General features: G+C 47.3%; 2 protein-coding genes and 1 long non-coding RNA gene across 3 annotated transcripts in view; 2 read left to right on the forward strand and 1 right to left on the reverse strand.

Annotated features, from left to right (window-relative positions):
• Positions 1-810: 810 nt before the first annotated feature.
• prrg2 (proline rich Gla (G-carboxyglutamic acid) 2) lies at positions 811-7,656 on the forward strand. Its single transcript, XM_063191214.1, has 7 exons — positions 811-1,586; positions 2,070-2,160; positions 2,324-2,487; positions 4,547-4,571; positions 4,669-4,801; positions 5,923-6,066; positions 6,610-7,656. Exons 2-7 carry the CDS (start codon positions 2,079-2,081, stop codon positions 6,653-6,655), a joined length of 594 nt encoding a protein of 197 aa, XP_063047284.1. The 5' UTR covers positions 811-1,586; positions 2,070-2,078; the 3' UTR covers positions 6,656-7,656.
• LOC134441068 (uncharacterized) lies at positions 4,503-9,671 on the reverse strand. The gene is made up of 2 exons (XR_010033094.1): positions 9,278-9,671; positions 4,503-4,762 (listed from the first exon to the last, which is right to left on the reverse strand). It is a non-coding gene; the product is annotated as an uncharacterized LOC134441068 (long non-coding RNA).
• The window catches only part of prr12b (proline rich 12b), a 38,754-nt gene continuing 18,569 nt past the window's right edge, over positions 7,815-27,999 (forward strand). Inside the window, exons 1-10 of the mRNA XM_063191242.1 lie at positions 7,815-8,199; positions 16,194-16,351; positions 16,773-16,934; positions 17,460-21,829; positions 22,124-22,159; positions 22,193-22,252; positions 23,064-23,255; positions 24,135-24,209; positions 24,933-25,974; positions 26,175-26,782. Of these exons, the coding sequence (XP_063047312.1) occupies positions 8,117-8,199; positions 16,194-16,351; positions 16,773-16,934; positions 17,460-21,829; positions 22,124-22,159; positions 22,193-22,252; positions 23,064-23,255; positions 24,135-24,209; positions 24,933-25,974; positions 26,175-26,782 (6,786 nt within the window). The 5' untranslated portion in view covers positions 7,815-8,116. The remainder of the gene's footprint in view (positions 8,200-16,193; positions 16,352-16,772; positions 16,935-17,459; positions 21,830-22,123; positions 22,160-22,192; positions 22,253-23,063; positions 23,256-24,134; positions 24,210-24,932; positions 25,975-26,174; positions 26,783-27,999) is intronic.

Here is a 27,999-nt window from a genome sequence, read left to right on the forward strand (position 1 = left end):
TTGTTGACATTTCTAAGATGGAAAAAGCAGATTTTGTTATCTTGTTGATGTGAGGCTCAAAGCTCAAATCCGAGTCTATGACCACACCTAGGCTAGTAACCTTATCTTTAATGTGTTAGGTCACCTAGGCTTGAGTGGAGTTTTGCACGTTTTTTCTTAGGCCCAATGAGCAACACTTCAGTTTTATCTTCATTTAATTTTAGGAAGTTACTGTTCATCCAATCTGTAATGGCAGACATGCATTTAGTCAAGGCATGAATGGCAGTGGTTTGGCTAGGCTCGACAGAGATATATAGTTGAGTGTCATCGGCATAGCTATGAAAATCAACATTGTGCTCTCTGATGATGGAGCCCAGGGGCAACATATAGAGAGAGAAGAGGAGAGGGCCCAAGCAACTACCCTGAGCAACTCCAAAAGGCACATCATACTTGTTGGAGACGTATTCTCCGATGGTGACAAAAAACTGTCTTCCTGTAATATATGTTTTGAACCACTCTAAGACGTGACCGGACAAGCCTACCCAAGATTCAAGGCGGTCAATTAGTATGTTGTGGTCTATCGTGTCAAAGGCGGCACTGAGGTCGAGGAGGATAAGTGCTGAAACTTTGTTTGCGGCAGTGTTGAGCCTAAGATCACTTATTATTTTGGTTAGTGCTGTTTCGGTGCTATGGTTGGCTCTAAAGCCTGATTGGAATTTTTCCAAGATATCATTCCCAGCCAGATGTTGATTAAGCTGTTTAAATACAACTTTTTCAACTATGAGTGCTTTACAATATGCGACCTTGCCTCCTCCACTTGTGTTTGTCTCCTCGTACCAGGAAGTAATATGTCATGATGACATCACTGACCACAGCATTATATTTCAATATCTTGCAAAAGCTCAATTGTAAAGTCTTCTTCTCATTTGCAATTGGGATGGTGAATGAAAAACAGTCCCTCAAAAGTTGCTGTGGCTAGGCTGACAGCTGGGAAACTTTATCGTTTTCTCCACGGAGGAGGGGCCAGGAGGTGAGGCCACAAGCACAAGTGGAGGAGGCAAGGTCGCATATTGGAACGCACGCTATCTATTAGGCCAGCACTACAAAGAAAATGCAAATCTGCCATTCGAAACCGGTGTAAACATGGCGATGCACCTTTGTAACCAAATTGTGTCTATAACTCTGTATTTAGTCATTTAGGTCAAATCATGCATGGGCATTTACTTTATGCGCAAGTTGCAGAGACACGTGAAATCTTTACCTTGATTGATTCAGAATTATCCTGTTGGTTTGTAAGAGCGATGCTGGATTGCGCTCTTCATGTTGTTTGTTCAGAAGCCAGTTAAACAAATTCCAGGAAACTCCCCCTATGGAGGTTCATTCCACAGCTATGTTGTCAAACTGGTACTGCGCGTTATGCCGTAGGTGTTTCTATCTCTTTGAAATCTGCTGGCAACAGCTAAAACTCGGGTAATGTCGTTAAGAGAATGGTTTCTATAATTTATGAGTAATTTTATGCCGCACCGTTTGCCACAGCGCTGACGACAGACCAGACACCTGTGCATTGATCTTCAGAAAAGATATCTGGGTTTTGGACGGGCATACAGGTAAGAACATAGCGCACATCTGTTTTGAGCCTAGTTTACTTCCGCCCTCTACCACCTGAGCGTTCTCCAGGTCAACAAGGACATTTTGTAATACATATTATGGTCCCATCAAATTTCTTCCATCTCGTTTTTAAATATAATGACACATAAAAATCGTTTCCTACGAGTTTAAGGAACTTTGAAGGGAAGGAGACGCCTGACAGTCATAGTCTGGGGTGTAGCCCAGGCATCCCAATTAGTTCCTCATAGCTTCTCACTACAAGTAATAAACGAAACTCTGTTGGCTAAAGCGGCGGCGTACTGAGGCAATACTTTATGAATGCGTCGGTGTGATTCCGCAGAAGTCGACTATTACGCAGCATAATAGGCAGCAATGCGCATGCACGACTTCAATTGGTCATTAAAGCAGCATCGCCAATTTCATGTCAGAGGGCAATTCTGAAATAAATATTTTCTTTTCATGATTTATTTTTCTGTTGCAAGGCTTATTCCATGGCGGGCTTGGCGACTGTGTGCATCTCTATGCTGGTACTACACCTGTCATGGGGGAAGGCCATCATCAGGGACCAAAATGGTAACTTCATTAGACTACCAGTCTTCCAAAGGCTTTCTGCCTTCACAGTGCCAATATGACACTGTCTGTACTGTACACATTACTCATACGTTATTTTCCAAAAGATCTTTTTTTAGGTAAAACATGTAATGTATTTCCCCTTGTCATTTCTTTTATTACACAGTGTTTGTGTCAGGAGAGTCAGCAAATGTTTTCCTGTCACGCTCTCTGCTGTACAACTACTTTGACTTTGAGGTGGTGACACAGGGCAATCTGGAGAGGGAGTGTGTGGAGGAGATGTGCTCCTACGAAGAGGCCCGGGAAGTATTTGAAGATGATGCACTAACAGTATGTTTCTTGGTTCTCATTATGATTTGCGGTGGAGGGGTTGAAGAAATGGTTAGAGGTAAAAAATAAATTTAAAAAAATTAAAGGGACACTGTGTGAGATTTTTAGTTGTTTATTTCCAGAATTCATGCTGCCCATTCACTAATGTTACCTTTTTCATGAATACTTACCACCAGCATCAAATTCTAAGTATTCATTATGACTGGAAAAATTGCACTTTTCATACATGCAAAGGGGGATCTTCTCCATGGTCCGCCATTTTGAATTTCCAAAAATAGCCATTTTTAGCTGCAAAAATGACTGTACTTGGACCATACTAGAAAATATTTGTTTAATACTTCGTAAACTTTTTGGCAAATTTGGCAATAGGCAGCCTAATTTCAATAAGCAGCATAGCTGCAGTACCTTTTTTGACCATTTCCTGCACAGTGTCCCTTTTTAAAAAAAATACTAACTACTAGGCCTACTATTACAAGTAATACTACTACTACTAGGGTTCTAAATTAATACCCACAAGCCGTCCAAATACTGGTGAAAATTCAGTTTGGTTGGTAGAAAAGAACATTTTCTAGCCCGACTGACAGAGTGTATGCGTGACTTACAAAATTAACATCTCAAGTCAAGTCAAGTAGGTTTTATTGTCAATTTCTTTACATGCACTGGTCATACAAAGAATTTTAAATTACATTTCTTGCTTTCCCATACAGACATAGACTAATCTAGGTAAGGACATAGACAGTATAGACATAGACAGTACTTATACATGGACTTAAGACAGTATGGACATAGACAGTGCTCATACAGACATTTAAAGTGCAAGACTGGACAACAGAAGACTTGTAGAGGACATACATTAAGAGTTATTGTTGTGCTTTTGTGCTTTTCCTAAAAAAGTCCTTTATAGCGTTCTGACATGGTAATAGTAGCATTTTGAAGAAAAATAAATATTAAAAAGGTCTGTCAAGTACACCAGCAGCAGTGTGTGTGTGTGTGTGTGTGTGTGTGTGTGTGTGTGTGTGTATGTGTGTGTATGTGTTTAGTGCAGGTAGAAGGTGCGGTGTGCGTCTGTGTGTGTGTTCGTGTGTCTGTGTGTGTGTGTGTGTGTGTGTGTCAGTGTGTGTCAGTGTGTGTATGTTTGGGTTTAGTGCAGAAAGTGCAGTGTGTGTGTGTGTGTGTGTGTGTGTGTGTGTGTGTGTGTGTGTGTGTGTGTGTGTGTGTGTGCATGTTTTGAGTTAGTGCAGGTTGAAAGTTCAGTCACAAGTATAGTAGTGCAGGTGGAATGTTCAGTCGCAGATATGGTGGTGGGGGATGGGGGGGGGTGTTGTCAGTGGCCTTACTGGCTAGAGGCTGACAGTGGAGGGAGAGTGGGTTGAGTGTTCAGCATCTTGATCGCTTGGTGCATTGTGCTGCTCGCCAGCCTGGTGGTACGGGAACGGAGGCGCCTGTACCTCTTTCCAGAGGGCAGGAGGCTGAACAGTTTGTGTGCAGGGTGGCTTGTGTCTTTGATGATCATCAGTGCTTTCCGGGTGAGGCGTGTGGTGTAAATGTCCTGCAGGGAGGGATAGGGATACTCACCAAATCTGCTAGTGATTTTAAAAAACCCACACATTAATGTATAGCCCTGGTAGTAGTAGTCGGGCCGCTGACAGCTTTGACTGGGTGAGGGACAAAGACAACTGAAAGTGCCCCAAACCCAATGAATGCAATGTAATGAGGATCCAATTCTGGGTCCCCTCTCTCTCTGGGCCTGGGACAAGTGACCCCTTTGCCCCACCCTGTGGCTTCCCTGGTGGTAGTAGTAATAATAATAAATAACGCTAATAATAATAATACATGGTAGTCTTCTTGTCAGTTATTGGTCATAGATGTCTGTTGTTTATGGCTATTTTTACAACACCAGTAAGGTCAAAGGCAGTAATGTGTAGTACACACATACGTACATTTATACTACACAAATTCATTCTCAACGTTAATAAAACAAACCAAACCCAAAAACAGAACCATAAACCATAAACAGAACCATAAACTATTGCTGTCTTTTTTTCTTTTCTTTTTACAGCAAGCATATTGGCAGCAGAATCAAGGTACAGAATCCAGCATTATTGCTCCACAACCTTTGAAGGATGTTTCACACTGAATAATAACTGACCCTAAATGAGTTGAATGTTTCTTTTTCCCCAGAGTCCTTTGTTGAGGTGGACGTGGCAGGTCTGGTGTCTGGCCTGGTAGCGCTGGTGCTGGTGGCTGTCCTGGTCACAGTGCTCGGCTGCTACTTCTACCACAACAAAGGAAAAGACAGACGCAGGAGTGGCAAGTAAGCGCAATGGTGGACTTTTTACACACATTACTGATTACATTACATGGCATGACATTACCTGGCACTTTAAATCCAAAGCAACTTACAGTTATTACAGGGTATTGGTTATAGCCCCTTGAGCAATGTGGGGTTAGGTGCCTTGCTCAAGAGTTCTTAAAGGTGCAATGTGTAGGATTGTGGCCAGAGTAGGTATTGCAACTATGCTGCTCATTCAAACTGTGCTCCCTATTTCCACATTTGATCTTTTCATGAATATTAACCAAGTAATAAACTAATATTTACTAGTACGACCAAAGCACAGTAAGCTTAAGTTATGCAACTTCAAATGTCTATTTCTGTAAATTCCAAATGGCGGACATGGAAAAGATCCACCTTTTCATGTTTTTTTTTTAGAATGTGATGGTGGTGGTAAATATTTGTGAAAAAGTAACATTTGTGAATGGACAGCATGAATTCTGGAAATAAACTACGAAACATATTAGACAGTTTAAGCCATGGATAAAGGTGCTGGTAAGGGTGTGATTTGAACCATCTGATCTAAAGTTCAAGCGCCTAACCATTGAGCAACTGCTGCCCCCATATAACAACAGTTATTAATAACCACATTTAGAGAAAAGCACAATGAATGTCATGTGCAGGCCATGGGCCTTATTTCCGGAATTCGTATGAATCTGCACTGAATTTGACTGCTTATTTCAATACATTGTCATCAGATGTATTGTTTCACTCAATTAAGTCAGTAGTAAAGAGTACATGTAATCAAGATCTTCCTGCAGAATCTGCCATTCAAATTGGCGACCTCCTCACATCCCTCTGACATGGGATCATAAGTGCGAACCCGCTGTACCTAAGGTCTACTAGTCTTTTGTGAGGCCTCTGGAGGGTTCACTAACATTCCACTACCAAACTCTGCTAGTTTGCATGAGTTAAATACACATCAATTCCACCTGTTTGCATTAAAAGGGTTGAGGTGTAGAAGAAAGAAAGAAGGGACTATGCATGGCAGATGGCTAATTGACCAAAACGTTATGTTATGTTTTTTTTTCCATCAAGCCTAAAACACATTGAAACAATGACCATGGGTACTGATATTGTTTTGTTGTTATTTATTTTGCAAGTGCTCCTGTTCAGCTGGCGGATTCGCGTCCTGGTGAGTCCATCCCCCTGTCCCAGCCGCCGCACCCTGTCCCTGGCCTGCCCTCCTACAACGAGGCCCTCAACCGTAGTGGCCAATACGATGCCCCCCCTCCACCGTACTCAGGGTAAGCCTATAAAAAGGGGTTTTCCCCCAGCACTTTATAATTATGCCAGTCACCTTGAAATAAAACCCCTCCCAACCTGACTAGATCCACAGAAGATAAAGATTTTGTATTGTAGAGATGTAATAAATGTATATCCGCTATTTAGTACTCATTCTCAGGTTATAGTGTAGTCTGCTCTGTGTGATGGCACAGAGGATTTCTGTAACTGAACTTTATGGACTGTTTACCACATAATATCAGAGAATATGTATTGTGTTTATTACTTAGCAGTTACTGTACACGCTTGTTTGTTAGTGGTTCAGTTGCAAAGGACTTTAGGTCTTTCGTCTATGATGACCTGGATGAATAGGGGAGCCTTTAAGGATTTGTAAGTGATTGTGAATTAGTGTATGTGCTTAAGGTACATCTGGTACTCACACACAGTGTGTGCATGCGTGCGTGCGTGCACGTGTGTGAGTGCCTGGCTGCTAACAACATGAGGCATTACAAGCCATTATATTGTATGCAATTATGTTCATGGCCTTGTGTCCTCTTTGTCTACAGGGGAGCTCCATCAGAGGCCCCAGGGCCTGAAGAAGAGGGAGACTGACGCAGGACCTCTAAAGATCGGATGGAAAAAGGGGTTTTTCAAGGTCTCAGTCATATTGGTTGTAATAAAGTATTGGCATTGAATTACATTTTAAGGACATAGGCCTAGCTCTGACGTTAGTTTTGATAGGAGTCGACCATTGCATACGTCACTGTGGACTAATTTATTTAAATGCAGTGGAGGAAGGAATATTTTTATTGGATTTTTTTTTTGTATTTAGGTTAGTGTTGGACCATTGTTCTGTGCGTGTGTGTGTGTGTGTGTGTGTGTGTGTGTGTGTGTGTGTGTGTGTGTGTGTGTGTGTGTGTGTGTGTGTGTGTGTCAGTTATTTTCTTTTTTTTTAACCAATCTGTACTGTGAAACAGGTAAGCTACCCTGGGGTGGTTGAATACAATAAACCCAAGTGCCGGTTATCTCCTGTCATGTGTGTCTGATTTATTCCATGCTCAGACTGTGAACAGATGATGGTCGTCCACTCTAGCTGTGGCTCAGTGGGTTTTAAAGCGTTGCCGTGTGGTGCGTGGGTTCCTAGACAATACTCCAGCTTGGCCGCGCTCTCCACGGGAGAACACGAAAGGGTGGGGGGGTGTGCGTGCGGGCGCGCGAGACGACAAAAATTGCCAGTCGGCTCGGCTGGACAGCCGGCTAGTCCGCTCATCCAGCCAGCTCGATATGTTGTTTTGCTGTAATGTCTGACAAAAAAAACTGTTGTGTTATATGATTATAGAGATTATATATATTATATATGATTTTAGAGTATAGGTCTATGAATGAATGTAGGCTAATAAATATTGGACACGGCGCTAGCACAGGTACCAGGTCAAGAAATAACATCGCACGGTTAATCGATGATGTTGATGCTGAGGCTGCGTGTAGGCTACCCAGGATCCATATAAAAGCATCAGTTTTCAATTATGTTCATGGCCAGTTTAAATACGAAGACATGGACTGTTGCTAAGTAACACATTCGTAGTACCAGCCCTTATTATAGTAACAGTGTACTAAACCCTAGATGTGATTTTTTTAAGCGCTTCCCTGCTGTAATAGTGTGCAATGGCAGGAGAGCCCACCGTATACGTACGCGCGGGCATCAGCCGTTCCGCTGTCTGATGAGAAGGACAATAGGCACTGAAATATATACTGGGGAAAGAGAGGGGAGGGAAGACGGGAACCGGATTTTTGTGGTAGTGGTGGGGTGGTTGGTGTGACACCCCCCAATCCCACCTCCTCCTCCCCACTCTGTATCCTCCATCTCCCCCTCCTTCTTCTCCTCCCTCCGTTCCTCTCCCCCTCTAAGCTGGTCCCATTCTTGAGGACTTGCTGGTGAAACGGGAGAAATAAACAGACACCGAACGCAGAGGGAAAGGATACAGGGTGTGATAGTGTCTAGAATTTAGGATATTCCTCCCTCCCCTCCCCCTCTCCGACTCTCCATCTTCATCCCAAGCCTTTTTGTTTTTAATGGATAGAAATTATCCTGGAACAGGATTCGGAGATTTGGGCGCTGGAACGGGATGGAGTTACGAGAGATCAGCAAAGGCAAGGTAGGCGGCTGTACCCATGCAAGTGGACTTTCATACACTGAATGCATAAACACGCTTAGCTGGCTGCAACAATGCCATGCCTATGGACGCAATGCAATCTATAATCAGACTTCGCCTCTCATAGACTGCTTGTATTGAGACGGCCCAGGTGCATCTATCAGTGGGCTATTGTCATTATCAGTGGAGGAGGAGGGGGTGTCCGGAAAATGCAAGGAATGCAATTGAGAGGCAATGCTTAATACGGAAGGTAGACCGAGACAGAAAAAGAGGGGGGAGAGGGGCGAAAAGAAGGGGGATGGGATGGAGGATATCGTAGCGAGCTAGCTGGCTAGCTTAGCGTATTATCAAAAATGAAAAATCAAACGTTCATTGTGTTCACTTGGGAGTATGCAGGGCATTAGGTTCACTGACGTCCGTGATGTACATGTAGTTGTCTACGCTAGCGCATGGGTTGCAATGTGAGTTGACAAGGCAGCATCGGGAGGCATGTAATCACAGAAATCAAATGCATTTTGACGATGCCAGTGGTGCTGCTAGCTACTGTAGGCAGCTTGGCACTACAGCCAAAGCTGTGTGTCTGCAAAATGGAACGGCCTTAATGCGAGAAAATGCACAGTGGTGCAATACTATAGCTCTGTTGGATGAAAGTAAGCCAGCTGGGTTAAAATTAGATCCATATGGTTAGAATAAAAAGCACGCAATAATGGGAAACGGACAATAATCTAAACAGTGTATCACATAACCACTTGCATATAATACAGTGATTTGATATGACAATGTATTTTAATTTATATTAATTTGCTTAGTGCATTTCTACAAAATGACACGGTGATTTATAGATAACTAATGAGACAGATGTTTATTTTTTGAGCGACAGGCATATTCGTCCTCTGATTGGGTCTATTTTAATTATTATTATTTTAAAATAACATATGGCAATTATAGATATCTGTTTTAATCCATGAATTGTGGACGGTACCATACTATTAAGCAAGTTTCATGTTACGAGACTCAATTCTCTTGGGATGGCTACTCTGGCATTTTAACACATACCTATGCACACAGGCAGGGTACGTACGTTACATGCTCTTCTCCAAGAGAACGACACCCGTCTGTTGTTTCTCTGGTGTAGCTAGCTTAGCGTCCATACTGCTTGGTATCCAGACAGCACCACACTCATGAAAAGGAAATTATCATAGCGACTACAAAAGACTAAAAAATGGACACAGGTGGGCAGTTAATCTGGCATTAAGCAAACTAAACCCAGGTTAATTAATAGACGTGTGCGGGCTAGTGTCAGACATGCCCCCATGTAATAAAAGGCTGCAGTGTTGACATGGCTAACTAGCTAAGCTAATTTAAGCTATCAGTGAGGAAACTTAGCTGACTATTATGCAACAAACTGTTGGTTACTTCAGTTCCTACTGAAATGGTCTGGTCATTTCTTTTGTTCTGCAACCCAGATATTGTTAGCCTACTTTGTCAGACTGCAGCGCGGGTAGTTTTCATTTGGCTCACTCGACCCCGTCTCTCAGTAATTCGCGGCCTGTGAATTTCAAAGGCTGCCCGGTTGCGTACTACGTAGCTAGTCGCCGTGACAACCAAATCAATCCTGGCTGTGCGTTTATGTATCCATCACCAGCGAAGGGGACGTGGAGGAGACGCGCGCCCTGTATGGTTGGGTAGCCTAAAAAAGCTCTTCTTCTCAGTCAGACAGACATTGACTGCATATCCCGACAAAGACAAAGTAGTCTGTGCGCAGCAATCTTTCTCTTCTTTTATCTCACACGTAATTCATCTCATTGGCTGACAGTGTTACATAGGTTAATAATCAGCAAGAACAAGAAGACAGATAGGGCATGTTTTATGTTTTCCTTTTGACTTAAAATTCAAACACAAATTTAGCCTACAGGATGAACATATATATAGGCCTTCCTGTACCCACATTTTTCTCTTTCCCTCTCAAGGTTATTAGCAGCTGTTGATTTTTTTTTCTTTTGCCACCATTGGCTTCTCCATTTATTTCACATAAGCCTATTGTAGGCCTAGGCTATTGAAGATACTGTCATAGGTAACAGGTCGTTGTTAGGGCTAGGCCTATACAATGAAATTACCATAGCTGCTATAGGCTACTCAAAGCTGTACGGCGATGACTCAACGAGCAGTGTTAGGTGGATCTGTGTCCAGGTGTCAAAATGACAGACCTCATTCCCATAGTGTGGAGTGAAAGTAATATTTTACCCCATTTGCATTCCAGTCCCATGAGTGCACTTTTCTGCGTTGGCATGGCTGTGGGATGTTTCATGGTGTTCATCCCATAGTTTAGGTCAACTGCAGTCAGCCAAACAGATTAAACTTAGAGCTAAGATCAGATCTTGTGTTGCCATCAACTACAGAGTCAGTGCAGGAGAAACTGGAGTGTCGTCTTGATTCTGTCATTTTAGGGATATGCACCATTAATTACTATTTTACTACCATTGATGCCAGAGGAATGCAGTGAAACATGCACTGCTCCACTACAACAGTTAGGCCTATTTGCAAACAAGTGAAAGTGTTGTACTCTGTTCCTTTAGCAAAATGCAACCGGCAATGAAACTCATTTATGGCCTTTGTGTGTTTATTGCCAGTTTGTTTCAGTAATGAGTTCACTAGAGGTTCTACATCTTGCAACCTTATTGGAGAGTTGGGTTTCATTATACGATTTCAGTTCTTGTACAATAGCAGTGTTAATTGAATGATGCCTGTCTGTGTTTGGTACACAACATACTTCACCATCTCCGCAGCCCATATGATTGTCAGAAGCCTTCTGAATGTTACCCTCCCTCCTCTTATTCACCCCATGTTTAAACATGTGTGGGCTTGAGTCTGGCGAAGGGAGCGAAATAAATATTGAGTTTGCCAGTCCCTCAATCTGGCATTAGGCTGCGAGTAATAAATACCACATGACTGATTCAGAAGACCATATGCTAATTAACTCAAAATCTTTTATCACCAATACAGAAATGTCTTTGCAGCAGCTTAAGACGCACTCGGTATATTTCCTCCTGAACATATTTCTCAGCAGCACAGCAATGTAATCATCTCTTGGCTGATCATCGAGAAGCTACTGAGTTAAAATAATTAAGAGGATGCATGCCTGTAACGCGACGAGGTTAATTGTATGGGCATAGGAAAATGGAACTTAATTCCACAGATGTGCCTGCCTGGCTGGTACAAGATCACATGATGCACAATTAGAATATTTGCATGTTGTATAATAGTAGGCCTATTACTTAAAACAAAGATTGACATTTTCTTTTTTTCTGTAAGTTCTGCAATGTTTCTTGGAGTCTTCAATAAGTAAATAAGTGCTGTTTTCAAGGACGAATGTGGAGTGTAATAAAAGAGAACGTTTTATCTACAAAATGCTCGGCTGATGCAATAGGTTTAATTTTAGCTCGGGAGTAGTCTGTTCTTTTCTTCTCATTTGTGTGCAAGAGCATTGTTCCAAAAGGAGTTTGGAAGCATATAATATAATCGCTAGTATCCAATATCGCACACACTATTTATTATAACAGTCAACACATCACTGCAGTGCAGGAATGGCATCTTATGTATTTGACTAATTGATTGATTGATTGATAGCGTTCTCTGTTGTATGACACTCGCCGACCACACAAAGGAGAACACAGTGAGCCCTCTAAGTTCAGTTGGTTTTCTTAGCCAAATGTGAACATGCTCCATCTGTGCTGCAACATCACCTAATGATATTGGGTAAAATATTGTGTTGCTCGCCAGTCTACTAGAAGGCCCAGAGTAATGGTAGTGTCTTGCTTTATGATTGGTGCTGATGAATGAGGACTTGCAGTGGCTATGGCTGCGGCTGCTGCCTAGTAGTAGTACTGCCTTGCAGAGTAGCCAGCACGGGGGGGTGGGCAAATGGGTCAGCTGTCCCGGGCATAGGGGGGCCCAGAGGGAAACCTAAGTCTCCGCCCCTTCTGGCTAGCTCATGGGGCTTAGAAAGGGGGGTGGCTTGCAGATGACATTGTTCTGGGCCCAGCCAAAGCTGTCAGCGGCCCTGCTTGCCTTGCCCATAAGAACAGGCTGCGGTGGTGGGGAGGTAGCCTAGCTAGCTGAGCTGCTCTACATGTTGAATTAGCTCCTCCATCATTAGCGCTGACTCTATACAGCGGATTTAATGGAGCTGGCTAATTCCTCCCTTAATTTACTCACTCTCCCTCACTCTCCTTTTCACTGTTCAAGACCCACCGTCTGCTAAATTGTGGGAGAGAGAGGGACAGAGAGAGAGAGAGAGAAAGAGAGAGAGGGATTGGAAAAAAGAAAAAGCATTAAAGAAAGGAAGAAAGAGAAATTGGGTGTGGGTTGGGGGTGGATGCTGCATGTGCTTTGGTGTGGAAGTGTAAAATGCAGAGAGGACGAGGGGGTACGAAGATGAGGCTATTGGGGAGAGTAATAGGTAGGACAGGTGAAGAAGCATGGGGAGGGAGACAGAGAGATGAGAGAGGGAGAGAGAGAGAGAGAGAGAGAGATACAGAGAGAGAGAGAGATGAGAGGGAGACAGAGAGATGAGAGAGAGAGAGGGAGACAGAGAGAGACAGAGAGAAATAGAGAGGGAGGGAGACAGAGAGAGAGAGAGGGAGACAGAGAGAGAGAGAGATGAGAGGGAGACAGAGAGATGAGAGAGGGAGACAGAGAGAGAGAGGGAGGGAGGGAGACAGAGAGAGAGAGAGGGAGACAGAGAAAGAGAGGGAGACAGAAAGAGAGGGAGAGAGAGGGAGAGAAAGAGAGGGGATAAGTGAGTGCTGAAGACATGAGACCCCATGCTGACAGGATGAACTACTCACGATGACTACCCAAATGCCCGCCACAATTTTGTCTTGACAGCTGTTGTTTTCTTATCACCAGTGGTCTTTTACAGCCTGAATGTACTTATTTGCATGAAATTACTCCACCTTTTGTAGTGTGTGTGTGTGTGTGTGTGTGTGTGTGTGTGTGTGTGTGTGTGTGTGTGTGTGTGTGTGTGTGTGTGTGTGTGTGTGTGTGTGTGTGTGTGTGTGTGTGACAGTCACCAGTCACTATGCACAGCACAGAAAGCAGGTAAATAGATGGATGTGACTTTCTTCTTTTAAGAAACAGATAAATAAAAGATGGGTACCGATGTTGCGGTACAAACATCTTATGGGATATCAATATTAGGATGAGTCTGTTGAATGCTTAAATACTCTAAAGAGTTTAAATCTCAGTGCGTTCCCTTGTCGATATTTCAACGTATATTGGTCAGGAACCACACCATTTATTTGGTCTGCACATCCTGTCCACCACGACATTGTTTTCACAAATGAATTTGGGATCCTGTATCATATTGCACAGAGCCGTAACACAATATTACTCCGAAGGCGCAAGAAGTCAAGGGCAATCAGTGAGATTTTTTAAACGTGAAGCCAATACTTGAAAGGGTGAAATGTAATAATTACTTGTTATTGGCAGCTATCTTACTGAATTCTCAACATCTTTTTCATCAGTTAAATCTGGGAGGAAGGGAGAAACCACTACTGTATATGAGCAGTGACTAATGCACGGCTGTGGATAGCTGCTAGCCATCACCATTGGGAGAGGCACCTGCCCCTGTGTGTGCATGGTGCGTGTGTGTGTGTGTGTGTGTGTGTGTGTGTGTGTGTGTGTGTGTGTGTGTGTGTGTGTCTTGGGTGCACTTGGGTGCTTGTGTGTGTGTGTGTGTGTGTGTGTGTGTGTGTGTGTGTGTGTGTGTGTGTGTGTGTGTGTGTGTGTGTGTGTGTGTGTGTGTGTGTGTGTCTGGCTGTGTGTCTGTGTTCGCACAGTGTCTGTGGCCTCCTAAACGGGATTTTCCCGTGAGTGCTGTGCAGATTGACTGAGCTGTGGTCGCCGTGGCAGTGGAGACGGAGACGGAGGTGGGGGCGGGCGAGTGCAAGTGCGAGTGTGGGAAGTGTTCTGTAATTGACTCTGAAGGCAGGAGTGGAGGATTCATCAATGAAAGCAGTGTTTATCCTTCCAGTAGTGCTGCCCAGCTGCCGCCGCCTCCGACAGGGCACAGTCAGTGCGAGGGGGTTGCCAGGGAAAGCCTGACGCCGGCAACCCAGCCCCCTCCCCCCCCTCATGCACATGCACACACACACATACATTACACACACGCACACACCCACACCCTAAGCGACACTTGATTGACCACAGGCACACGACTGAAGGGTCCTACAAAGACCTTTGGAGGGGCATGGGCACGGGCTCAGATTTTCAAAAGGGGTGCATCAACTGTATTGACAAGTATATTTTGAATTACATCCTGATAGACCATACATAGGCTTGGTACTTTTAATTCTAATTTTAAAATATTTAAAAACCCCAAAAACAGCAACGTGAAAAGGGTACTTGGGGTTCATCAAAGGGGCTAGAGCGCTCTTTCCTTGCATGTGCCTGCCCAACTGGCCTGCCGCTTTTTGTTAAGCCACGCTGGGGGGAGAGAGATCGAAATCACGACTAGTAGGTGACAAACACAGTAGGGCAGGCTGCTGTTGTACTGCATTGTTTGCGCTTTGCGTCTATTTAAGCATCCTCTTATGATTTACTGCATTCGAATTTCCTCCAGCTCACCATTCTCAGGAAGGGAGGGAGGGGGTGTGCAGTCAGTCAGTCAGTGCATACAAGCCCCCTCGTAGACACACGTGAATCAAACTGACGGCCTTGCTCCTTTTATTTACTGGGAGTGTCTTCAAGACAGGGCACATGGGTGTTGCTGAGTATCCAGGATCGCTACCATACACTAGCTTCCTTCTCTGATGCCTCCCCATAGGTTTCAATAGGTGTCCTCCTGCAAACAGCTGGAACATGCCGGCGTGCAGGGAAGACGACAAAGGGGGACAAACAGGTCACTTGTCCCGGGCCCAGAGAGAGTGGGGGCCCAGAATTGGGTCCTCATTACATTCTATGTATTGAATGAGGGGCCCTTTTAGATTATTTTGTCCTGGGCCCCAGCCAAAGCGGTCAGGGGCCCTGCCGGCGTGTGTCGGTGGAGATATCTCCTACCCCCCTTCGTCCTTTCCATCGCACACAGGAGCACAAATCACCTCCTCTTTAGACCGCCAGAGATGGGTCACGCTGCTATAGCCAGCTGTGATCTCATCCTGAGAATCCACACGCATCCACAGGGTAGCACAGCTTCAAGCTTCGATATTATAGTCCCTGTTTTGGAAAGGCACCAGCTGAATTGTAGCATCTCAGTGGCATAAAGACTTAAAGCATGTGTCTTCTCTTGGTGTGATCTGAAATGCATTAATAATACAAATACCACACATTCTTCCAAAATGGAAAGTCAGGGATGGTGTACTTAAAGGCAGATTACTGTTGTAATCTAGCCGACTGAGACCTGGGGGGTGGGAGGTCAGTGGCCTTGGAAGGATTTAGTTAGGGATTTAATTTAACCTCTCTGCTTGGGAGGATATCACAGTATTGCTCATTTGAGGGGTGAATTGGAGAAATCAACCCATTTGAAACGGCTGCTACTTTGGTTTGGTATTCCACAGCAACAGCAAACTGAAAGAAAGAAAAAAAAACACAGAAATAATCAAAACCTGTAATTTACATAATCAAGGGAATTGCCTAGAGGAGAGGCATTTGCAATAAAACAGAGGAAGCAACGGTGCTGGCTGCACTCATTGTTTTCAGAGTTTCTGGTTTGGTTCAGATTCTGTCACAGAGGAATAGGAACAAATGGAACAAATAAATAACAAACAGGTAGTAAGTAACCGACTGGTAATCACCACCTCCCTTTTTATTAACTTCCTCTGAGACCAGCCTCAATTAAATTAAATTAAATATAATGAATGAAATGAAATATTTCTGGACTCTGCAATTACCAATAAACCCTCCCACCCACCTGTCCTCTCTGTCTCTGTCTGTCTACCTATCTGTCTGTCTGTCTGTCTGTCTCTCTGTCTCTCTCTCTTTCTCTCTCTCCTCCACAGTCTGGTGTATGGCAGCTCCAGGTCCTCTCATCCCGATGCAGAGCTTCTCCATCGGCAGGCGTACGCCACACCACACCCCCTGCAGGGCTATGCAACCAATCATCACCCGGGGAGCTCCGGACAGGGTGGAGCCTGGGGGGCGGCAGGGAGGAGCCTGGGTAAGGGTGATATGATGCAATACATCACAGTTATCTTGACAAATTTGAGAAGTTCAATATTCATCGTCAACATTGAAGAAACAAGTGATATTACAGACTATTACCTGATGCTGTCACCTATATACTGTATTTGAGTGATTTTTCAAGTGTTGGTACCTGTAGCTGTTTGTTGACTTGCATATTTGTGCATGCACACAAGTGACTGTGTACTTCCAAACTTGCACAGACGTTCACTGTGCAGTGTACACAAATACCTGTGTAGATTTGTAGACCTGTACCGTTTGTGTGTACCTGCAGAAGTGTTCACGTAAACTTGCAGAAGTGTTAGAGTACTTGCAGAGGTGTTTTTTGTACTAGCACACAGGTCCTGCTGTAGTAGATGTGTGCATGTCTGAGGAAGATTCATGTGTCTGTCCCTCAGGTCTGTCAGGCCTGTTTGATGCGGGGCTGCATCACACCAGCCCCTCCGGCCCCGATGCATCCGTCATGAACCTCATATCCGCCCTGGAGTCCCGTGGTCCGCAGCCCTCCCCCTCCGCCTCCTCGCTCCTCTCTCAGTTCCGAACCCCCTCCTGGCAGACCGGTGAGTGTTTCTCACCACTCAAGAGCTCTTTCCCACAACACCATAAAAGTCAATTTCATCAATCTTTTTTGTAATTTGATTTTCTAAAGACGGGGCATTGGGGCAATTGGAACTGGCCAGGGTGAATGTTGTATGACTTTTCCGCCATATTCAAACAACCAAACGGTGATTTGTACGATATTAACTGAGAAGCATAATAAAAACCAGAGTTGTATGAAGTAGAAGTACAAGTACTCTTACAGATGTAATTACAACACTAGTTGTATGTAATTACAAAGTTGAAGCCATGTAATATCATGCCACTACTGTTGTAATTACATCTGTAAGAGTACTTCTACTTTATACAACTCTGATAAAAAAAACACAAAACAATTTGTATATTTAGATGAAGCATCTTGGAAAAGAGGCGTTCATTTGTTCACATCTATCATATCAGGAAATCACATTCAGTCAAATCTACAGTTGTTTTTGGTCTATGCACTAACATTTTCTATTTTTCCTTTTATCCCATCATTCTTGGTGTAGCCATGCATGCCCCTGCCCCAGCCGAGCTCTTCATCTCCGGTGCTCTGCCTGGTTCCGGATCTTTCCCCACCTCCTCAGCGCTGTCAGCCTATCAGCACCCTGCCTCGTTCTCCGGACGCTCCTTCCCAGGCATGACCCCGTCTCTCACCCTCCAGGACACCCCCACCTTCAGCCCCACCTCCAACGGTCTCCTGTCGCCCCATGACCCCCTTCTGCACATCAAATCCCCTTCTCAGTCCAGCCTGGGCTTCGACAGGCTGCTGTCCTCCCAGAGTGCTGCGGCAGCGGCGGCCTACAGAGGGTCCCAAGACCCGACCGGAGGGGCCTCTGCATCCCAACAGGCTGCCAGCTCCTCGTCGGCACGCCACCAGTTCAACCTGCTGTCGTCCCAGTTGCAGGACCAGTCCCAGCTGTACAACAGCTCCATGTTCTCCTCCACGCCGACCCCCCAGCCACCACCCAGCCAGGAGAGGGCCATGCCCAGGCAGGATAGTGTGATCAAACACTACCAGCGCCCTTCCCCTGCCCAGTCCCAGCTCTCCTCCTCTGCGCCCCACCCCCTGCAGCACTACCTCAGTTGCGGGGGCGCCGGGGGCTACCAGCAGCAGATGCCTCACCACAGGCATGGCGGCATGTCGTGTAGCCCCCTGGGCGACCAGAGTCCCACCTCAGATCCCAAGCCTTCACCACGGTCTGACCAGGTGTACCGTCCCATCATCCAGCCCGCCTACACCTCCTCCGCCACCTCCTCAGCCTCCTCCACGGGTGGCTCAGGAGGCTCTGTTGCCAAAGGCAGCAAGAGCTCCAGCTCCAGTAGTGGATACTCTTCCTCCGGTTCCTCCTCATCCCGCACACCCCACACGCCCCACACGCCCCCCTCCGCTTCATCCACCACCTCCTCCTCCTCCTCCTCCTCCAATTCTAACCCCAACCCGTCCTCCGGCTCCTCATCAGCTCCCTCTAGGCAGCAGCCGCCGCCTCAGTCAGCTCCTCCACCTCCTCCCCCTCCACCTCCCCCGGCACCTGTATCCTCCGCTGCACCACAGCAGGCGCCCCCAAAACCTTGCCTGTCTGCGTACGGCTCTCCCGTTGCCCCAGTGAAACCTTCAGCTGGCTTACCTGGCCAGACACCGCCTCAGCAGCAGTCGCAGTCCTATTCTCCGAGCCATCCCCAAGCCTCTCACCTTCCCCAGCCATACGGGGGCTTCAGTTCCCCCCAGGCCCAGGACCTGAGCTCAAACACTGTTGGTGGCGGGAAGGGTTACGGCTTAGGGGCGACAGGGAGATCTTTCTCCGCAGAGGTGGTTTACGGGTCGGAGTCTGGGTACGGCTCTCTGCCCCCCTCGCTTGGAGGAGCAGGGAGTCCGTCGCTGAGCTTCGGTGGTCCGGGGCACTCTCCTGCACTCCTGGGCTCGGGCAGTGGAGTTGGTTCGGCTGGCAGTGGCACTGGGTCGGTGGGAGGCAACTCGGGAGGAGGGGGCTCAAGCGGGGGAAGTGTTGGGAGTGGAGGTGGAGGGAGCTCGTACCACCTTCCAGACTCCAGCCCATCACCCTCCAATGGATCTGGCATCATACGCCCAGGCATGCACTCTCCAGCGCCCAACCGTCCCGTCCAGTCCCCTGGAGGATCTGGAAGTAACAAATACCTTTCGTCCGTCCTTTCTCCACCATTCCTGCCCTCCCCCCGTGGCTACCAAGACACCCGAGGTGCCCAAACTCAGCCCCAGTCGTATCACCCTGGTCCACCAAAATCTAAATCCGACAACGACATGCTTGGGGTGGACAGGCCCCAAGAGGACGAAGATGAAGACGACGATGACTTTTTAATTCAGCACTTATTACATGCACAGAGCCCTTCACAGCACCATGCACAGCCACCACCGCAGGTGTCTGCCCAGCAGCAGTCTCAACCACCACAGGCACCCCAGTCCAGGGATGCCGCTAAAAGTCTATCGGCCTACGAGCTAAGCAAGGCTTCTGAGGAGCGGTACCACCTCCAAAGCGTGATCCGCACCAACAGTGCGACGAACAGCACAGCTCCGGGTGGCAGTGTGCCTGGAGGCCTGGAGAGCCAGCTGGAAATGACTCTTAAAAAGCAGCATCAACAGCAGCAGCAGCAGCACCATCACCACCAACAGGTGAAAAGTGACCGAGCACTACAAGGCGCAGGGGCTGGAGGAGGTCGTGGGAACGCTGATTCCCTCTCGCACTCTCACCCTCACGCACCTCACCCCCATCCCCATGACTCCTTGGGCTCCGTTGTCCACTATGGACGTGGTGACCCTTATTCGCACGTCCCCCACCCGCACAGCCAGCACAGCCACCACACGCCCCACACACAGCACTCCCAACACTCGCAGCACTCAGCACACCCCCACTCACTCTCGCAGGCTCACATGGAGCTAAAGAAGGCGCCCGACCCCTCTGATATACCCTCCTATCTGCGCAAGACCCCAGACCTGCAGCACCAGTCTCAGTCCAGTCTCTCGCTGATGGACTCCCCTCCGGACCAGTCTCAGCAGTCCCAGCCAGCCCACTTGCTTCAGTCCGTCCTCTCCCATACTACACGGAACAAGATGGAGGCTCAACAAACCTCTCAACAGCAACAGCAGCATTCAATGAGTCAACAGGTGATGATGGGAGCAGCAGCTAGTTCAGGAGCTGGAGGTGTTGGGGGAGTGGACAGTCAGTCACAGGCCTCTCAACTTCAGCTCCAGCTCCAGCCACAGTCGTTAGAGTCCCACTACGGACGCGGAAGTCAAAGAGATCAGAGCCAAACAAGTCAGAGCTCGGTGTCCTCTCTGGACATGCTAGAACGTTCTCTATCTAGAGCCAACAGTCGAGAAACAGCTGGAAGTGACAGAGGTGGCCATGGAGGTATGGGGACAGGAGATGGAGGAAGCACTGACCACCACAGGCAGCAGCAGCAACACAGGATGCCTGCGCATCATGCCTCCCATCACCAACAGCAAGCTGCATCTGACCTGCACGATTTCCTCTCTGAGCCGGACCTTGGTTTGTCAGCTCCGTCCCACATGCACCACATGGCTTCCCATCACCAACACCAACACAGCCACCTCTCCCAACAAGCCCATCCTCACCACTCAGCTCAGCAACACCCGCACCACATGCAAGCACCATCTAGAGCCCCTCAGCCACAGACCCAAACGCAGTCCAGGGATCCAGAACCACAGCTCTCCCAGAGCCAGCTAGATCAGCTCAAAGAGCACCAGTTTGACACCACTAGCCCAGTGGGAAAGACCTCCCAGAGTCAGAGCCAGCAACAGCAGCAGAGGTTCATGCCTTTGACGTCCATCAGCTTCCCAGATTCTTTGCTCCAGGATGAAGACAGGTCATTCTTCCCTGGCATGGAGGACATGTTTTGCTCTGAAGACTACAAGTCCAGTTGTGTAGGACCAAGCGCTGGCACAGCTGTCCCTGGAGGGCATGATAGCATGTCTGAAGGGCGTGGACAGGTACAAGATGGTATGGATCCTGTTAAAGCAGGTGTGGGAGGCAGCGGATATGACATGATGGGTCACCATGGTGGAGACCAAGGGTATGAGCAGTATTGTCACGGCCTCTCAGAGTCTGGCAATAACGCCATGCATCTGGACCTGGATTCCTTAAAGACAGATGAGCTTCCATCCACTGTCAATACCGAGCAACTGGGTTTGATCCAGTCACAGACCCCTGGAATGGGACTGGGAGGAGCAGCCCCTGGTGCAGACGGTTCTGCGAGCAAGATGATGCCTGGTGCTGGAGTAGGAGGCCCTGGGGGACTACAGTCCCCGATCTTCTGTTCCTCTCGTCCGAAGAAGCTACTTAAAACCAGCTCCTTCCACCTGCTGAAACAACGCAGGGACCCCAATGGTCAGGCACAGTCCAAGAAAACCTATGCCCAGGAGTATGAGTTTGAGGATGACGAGGACAAAGCCAATGTACCTGCCGATATACGACTGAACAGCCGGCGCCTTCCAGACCTGCTCCCTGACTTGGTGTCCAGCTGCCGGAAATCTGGCGCTGGCTCTAGCATGGACACACTGAGCCCCCTAATGGGTGACCTTGACTTCTGCCAGTCTTCTGGATTCTCCACCATCGGTCCACCTCCTCAGCTCCTGCCACGCGATGGCCCCAAGAAGCGAGGGAGGAAGCCCACCAAACCCAAACGCGAGGGTCCACCTCGGCCGAGGGGCCGTCCTCGGATTCGTCCCCTCCCAGAGCCTCCGTACTTCAAGGGCATCATGGGACCTACAGGGGTTGAGACAGGCACAGGCACAGGCAGAGGCAGAGGCCGCGGACGAGGTAGGGGTCGGGGCAGGGGGAGGGGGGAGGATCCCATGCTGCAGATGCACAGAGACATGAGCAAAGCGCAGAGCCTCCACCTGCAGCAACAGCAGCAGCAGCATCATCAGCAGCAGCCACACCTTCACCCCCACGCCCACCACCAACAGCCCCAGCACCTCCAGCACCCGCAGCAGCAACAACAGGCACACATGGTACAGCCACACATGCAGCACCACCCTCAACAACAACAACAACAGCAACAGCAACAGCAGCACCATCATTCTCAACAGCAGCACTTGCAGCATCAGCAGCAGCCTCAGCACCCTCAACAGCACTTACACCCCCAGCAGCAGCAGCAGCAGCCTCCGCAGCCACAGCAGCATCAGCAGCATCAGCAGCAGCAACAGCACCATGTACAGCAGCAGCAACAACAACAACAACAACAGCAGCACCAGCCACAACCACAACCCCAACAACAGCACCAGGAGCCTATCCGGCCAATTAAGGTATGGCATGGGAAAGGACATCTCACCTAAACCTCTCACCTTCAGCAGATTCAACCCATATTAACCTAATTAATTTTTCACCTGCAAAAAAACACGTGCTAAATGCCTAAGCCCTTTTTGGAAAAGGTGCCCTAAGCCTGTAAAAACCTAAATATCCCAGCCTCCGAACCACGGTAAAAACATGAAACGAGTTGCAATTAAAAGCTAAGACCCTCCTCATGCATTAGAATGTGTTCATTCAGCTCTAACATACCCACATTTTTAATTAAAAAATCTCAAGTCTCATGAACCTGAATGCTGCATCTATGCAGCTCTAGGCACCTAACTAGGTTAACGCAACGTAAACACAGCATCCAGCATCAAAGGGTTAAAAAGCAGCCCAATGAAATATCTAGGGTTTATGTAATAGAATTGTCTCACATCTGTAGACATACCATATTTCGGACATGTTGTAGAATGAATTTATGAAATGTATGGAATTTAAGAAGTTGATGACATTGAAACATTGTTTGATTCAAGTCGACATTTTTTGCCATTAATGGTAGCCGTAAATTAATCATCCATCATGGTTTGACATTTAGATGTTACAGCTTTTCTTTTTATGCTGCTAAAGTTATTTCTATTCAAGTATATTACATTACATTTGACAGACGCTTTTATACAAAGTGACTTACGATCGAGGACATAATCACAGCATACAACACTTGCAGATACAACGCGCACAGGAAATAAGTCTAACAATAATAGGTGCAAATGCAAAATATATATTTCTCATTCTCTTCTACGTTCAATTCTCCTTTGACATTGACAGATCAAGCTGCCAATCCCCTCCATTCCTCCGTCAGATGGCCTCCTCAGGACCGACTCTATGTCAAGTTCTGAGCACTGTGAGCAGGTGCTGTCGGACGGCTCGCTGGGCTCAGCCCCCTCTCTGGGCCTCAGTCCTGGAGGGAGCCTGGACATCAGCAGAGGCCAGGAGAAAATGAAGCACAAAGTTTCAGAGGTGAGGACTGCAGAGGTCTGCCACAGGAGAGATGACTGGTAGCAAATCCACAAGGAAAAGGCACACTGTGGCCTCCGCACTAGTTTTATTGACCATAGTCGATAAAGACCATAGTTCTGTGAAATGATGTATGACCTGGAGAAATATTGCCATTGTATAGCTTGTTCTTACTGACTGCATGTAGATACCACTGACCCTGGTTAGCTGTTGGTCATATGCAGTACTCATGTTCTTAATACATGACCTATCATTTTTTTTGTGATACAAAGTACAAACACCTGTGGATGAGGAAGATTTAAATATATGTATAACCAGGATTTGGAGTCACATTTGAATGCACAGACTCTGCAAAACGTGCCATGTAAGACCTGCTGTGAAGGTTACTTGTCTGAAGACTTTCAATAATTAAATAGCATCAATTAGATATTATCTGTATGGCAGCATGATGTATTTCGAAAAAGAGAATGAAGGAAGGAAAAGGGAATAACTGTGGTAATGCCATGGTTCCGTGTGAAGACTAGTGATTTTCCCATTTTCCCAGATTGCCAGTTTCCTTTGTCCACAAGAATGCTCGACCTTCAGAGAAAAAAAAAGACTTAAGGTTTGTACAAACGCTGTGGCAGTCTCCAGGGCAGTCTTTGGCTGGTAAACCTTAATTCGCAGCACATGTTCAAACACAGCCAATTGCCATGAAGCTCGAATCGAACCCTTCTACCCTGACATCTCGATCGTGGTAAACTGAGGTAGAATAGTGATTTGTTACCACAGCAACAGGTAGCCAGTGGAAAAGAAAGGAAAGGAAGGAACAGAAGAACAAGAAAAAAACACACAGGAAATGGCCAACATAACACAGCAATATATGGTTCTGTGCTTTTATAGATGTCCTGGGAGAGAGACATGGATGAACAGATGACCCCAGAGGCATGGGCAGCTATGCAGAAACTCTCCAGCGCGGTGAGAACACACACGCACGTCTCTGCGCGCACATCATTATTAATTTACGCGCTCACATCCCTCCCTTGAAATAAGGGGATGGAGAGGCAACTCAGCTGCAGGGTGCAGAGAAAAATGTCTAATAATATTCTTTTAAAAAAACGGATCACCATAGAAGCAGCAGGCATGATTCTTTCCCTTGTATAAATCATCTTTTTCCCCTTTTCTTTGTGATTGTGTTTATACAGTAGCCTATGTGTGCCCGTGTGTATTCATGCCTCCTTTGTGAGTGTGGGCTCCCACTAGAGGCCATTGTGTAGACCTGCACTCAGAGATGATTGACAAACCGCTGTAATGGCTCTGTCCTTAAAAATGCAATAAAAAAGAGAGGGAGAAAGAGCTGGCTGTTGCTAGGGTAGCAGTTGCCAAGGTTACACAATCATAGCAACCATCCTCATGCGCCTCTGCTGTTGGCTAAGGTGAACTACCTTTGCAGACATCCCCAGCTGAATAGCGTAGGGATGAAAATAGATTAATTTGATAAAAATGAGGGTAGGAATGACGTGAAAGAATTATCATTCAAAGACTAAACCAATTTTTTTCTTGTTTTTAGCATTTTTTGTCAAATGAAATTTAATGTATTTTATGCCTGTGTATTACAATTTTGACATGTCCATGCACTTTTCATTCTCTCAATCCTCCTTTTTATTTGTCTCCCTGCACTATTCCATGCCCCTTCACCAGTCAGAGGATAAGAACTCTGAGCTTCAAAAGGCCGGCTTCATGGCCTCCTTCCTGGACTTCTTGAAGACGGGCAAGAAGCAGCAGCCGGCCCCTGACCTAGACCCCGAGGAGGATGCCGCCTCTGTGAAGGGGGGCATACGGCCTCTATCTCCTCCACCGCCTCCACCACCCCCACCCCCGCCAGCCCCCTCGTTCGGGGAGGGCGAAGGGGAGGGATCCCTGGGGCTCAGCAACTGCCCAAGTCCCTGCAAGCGCCTGGATGAGGAGCTGAAGAGGAATCTGGAGACGCTACCATCGTTTTCCTCAGACGAGGAGGACTCGGTCAGCAAGAACCAGGACCTCCAGAAGAGCATATCTTCGGCCATCTCAGCCCTCTATGACACGCCCCACAGCCTACTGGCCGCCCCGCCCCCGCCCACGCCTTCCCCGCCCAGCCTGCATGTGCAAGAGACCCCCTCCCCTGTCAACACCCCACCTCCCATTCCAATCAGCCCCGAGCCAGAACCTGAACTCGAACTCGAACCAGAGCCCGAACCGGAGCCTGAACTGGAGCCTGAGCCAGAGTTGGAACCTGATCCTGTCACTCAAACGCCAGCTGAGCCAATGGAGGTGGAGGAGGAGGAAGATGAGGAGGAAGAAGAGGAGGAGGAAGAGCAGACACCACCTACACTGACAGCCACTGGGCAGAGCCCACAGCTGCATGCTCCCACCCCAGAGCATGAGCAGGCAGAGGAGCAGCAACAGCCACAGGAGACAACAGAGGTGGAAGAGGAGGAGGAGGAGGAGAGAGTGCAGGAAGAGGAGGAACAAGAGGAAGAAGAAGAGGAAGAGGTAGCAGAACTAGAGCCTGAGGTTGAACAACAGGAGCAAGAACCTGAGGAGGAAGAGGAGCAGGAGAGGTCCAGAGAGGAGGCACACGGGGAGGAGGAGGAGGAGCAGGAGGAGGAGGAGGAGGAGGAGGAAGTGGAGCAGAAAGAGACAGAGGAAGAGGAGATGGAAGAGGAGGCCGAGTATGAGATGCTTGGACAACCTAAAGTGGAAGGTTGGTCTATATGGATGATATATTGATAATGTTAAGTACACAGAAACATTCTCTACATTGATGATGCGTTTTACATTAAATATGTGAAATGACATGTAATGGCCATATGTAAATAAATCCAGATGTGAAAATAAATGGATATATCAACCTCTATATTTACTAATAAAGCAACACTTCTCCGTTTGCCCAATCATCCACAGGTTCTCCATCAGAAGCGGCTCCAGCTCTGTCCCAGCCCTCGCCCTCATGTCTTTCACCCTCTCCCCCCACGTCCTCGTCTCCCTCCCCGCTTCCTCCTCCCCCACTCTCCCTCCCCTCTCCTCCTCGACTACAAGAGGATGATGATGATGACGACGAGGAAGAGGTGGTTCCTCTGCCCCAGATTCCCGATGACGATGATGAGGAGGAGGAAGAACAAAAGAGGCACCAGGAGGAAGAGGAGCAACAGTCTCCCCCACCTCCTCGCAGTGCCTCCCCTCCCTCCCTCCCCTCGTGCCCCTCCCCTCTCGCCCCAGCGTCGGCCCCCGGCTCCCGTTCCCCCTCCCCCACCGCTGCCCAGGAGGAGGAAGAGGAGGAGGAGGAGGAAGAGGAGGAGGAGGAAGAGATGAGCCCCGCAGCGCCCCCTACTCCCCCCACCCCCGAGGACGTGCCCTTGCGGAAGCTCACCTCGCTGCACCTGGCCAAGAAGCAGGCCGACGTCGCCATCGTGGGGGAGAGTGAGGAGGACGACAGCGAGAGCGGTGGGGAGGGCATCTTCAGGGAGCGCGACGAGTTTGTGGTGCGCTCCGAGGACATACGGACTCTCAAGGTGAATCTTAGAAGATTTTTAAAAATCTTTGTTCACGGGTATTTTAGTCTTCATTGCGATAGGACACTCAAGATGGAAACAGGAAAGCATTAGGAGAGATAGATGGGGAAAGGGCAGGAAATAACCGGGTTTCTGACTTAAACCCCGGTCCCTGGTGTAATGGTACGGTGTCTTAGCCCACTCAGACCCATGGAAGTAAGAGTTAGGCTGATCCCATCGATGTTAGTGTTCCATCTTTACACAAATATGGTGGTTCACAGAGCCTTTGACACACAGATCGCCATTGACATAAGTTCCAAAATAGGTCCAGGAAGTGAGTGTCGAACTAATTTTTAAGCCATCTTTGTTTGTTATGTGGTGGTTATGTGTATGGGTTATGTTTCTCTCAAAAGGAAGGTCTACATGAACAGTCACCAACTGACTTCCTGTACCCTGGTTGTCACAACTCTGAATTCCAAGGCTCTGAGCCCGTTGAGCCACTGTGGCACTCTGGAAAAATGTTAGCGGTTGACTCGAGGTCATGAGGATGCTCTGCTGCAGTTGTGGGTTATAACCAGGGCTTTGAACCGTTATTTTTTTCCAATTGTTTCGTTACGAACAGCAACGGAATTATAACGTTTCCGGTTAAATAAATAAATTGACGTTCCAGAACCGGTTAGAACAAAAAAATACTGTTCCCGGAACGGTTAATTTCGTTCCGGTCAGCTGATTACTTCCCATATCTGACATTAATTAACCAAGAAAGACGGAAGTGCAAATGGGTCAGCCTACATTCCAAACTGTTTATTTAAGCGGATGACAGGAAAAAAATAGTGGTTCAAAGCCCTGGTTATAACAGCATATTGATCATCACTAGGGTTGATGTGCGTCTGTCTGTGTGTGTGCTCTGTGTTGGTGTTGGTTCTGACTGTCTCCCACTCATGTCACGAATGTGGCTCTTTGGTGTAGCAACCAATAGGACACTTTTGAGATCCTGGTAGGCTTGGTTTCAGAGTCATCCAATTCACTACAAGGTTTTTTGTTCATTTAAGTGTTTAGTGGTGCGTCATCATTGCTGTCGTGATTGCATGCAATTCAAGGTCACAAGGATGTTGCACAGTATTTTTCAGTTCTGAGTCTTTCTAGTCTTCTTCCGTGTTGTGTTCAGCCTCAAATAGCAAAGAGGCCTGACAATCTATAGAGCCTCTTGTATCAAAACTAGGCAAAATAATAATTCT

The sequence above is a fragment of the Engraulis encrasicolus genome, chromosome 2 (genome assembly GCF_034702125.1).
Source record: "Engraulis encrasicolus isolate BLACKSEA-1 chromosome 2, IST_EnEncr_1.0, whole genome shotgun sequence".
Lineage (NCBI taxonomy): Eukaryota > Metazoa > Chordata > Actinopteri > Clupeiformes > Engraulidae > Engraulis > Engraulis encrasicolus.

Coding starts and splice junctions, on each gene's coding strand:
- prrg2 (XM_063191214.1), top strand. CDS start 2,079: ATGGCGGGCTTGGCGACTGTGTGCATCTCTATGCTGGTACTACACCTG. Junction 4,802..5,922: donor GACAGACGCAGGAGTGGCAA/GTAAGCGCAATG, acceptor TTATTTTGCAAG/TGCTCCTGTTCAGCTGGCGG. Junction 6,067..6,609: donor CCCCCTCCACCGTACTCAGG/GTAAGCCTATAA, acceptor CTTTGTCTACAG/GGGAGCTCCATCAGAGGCCC.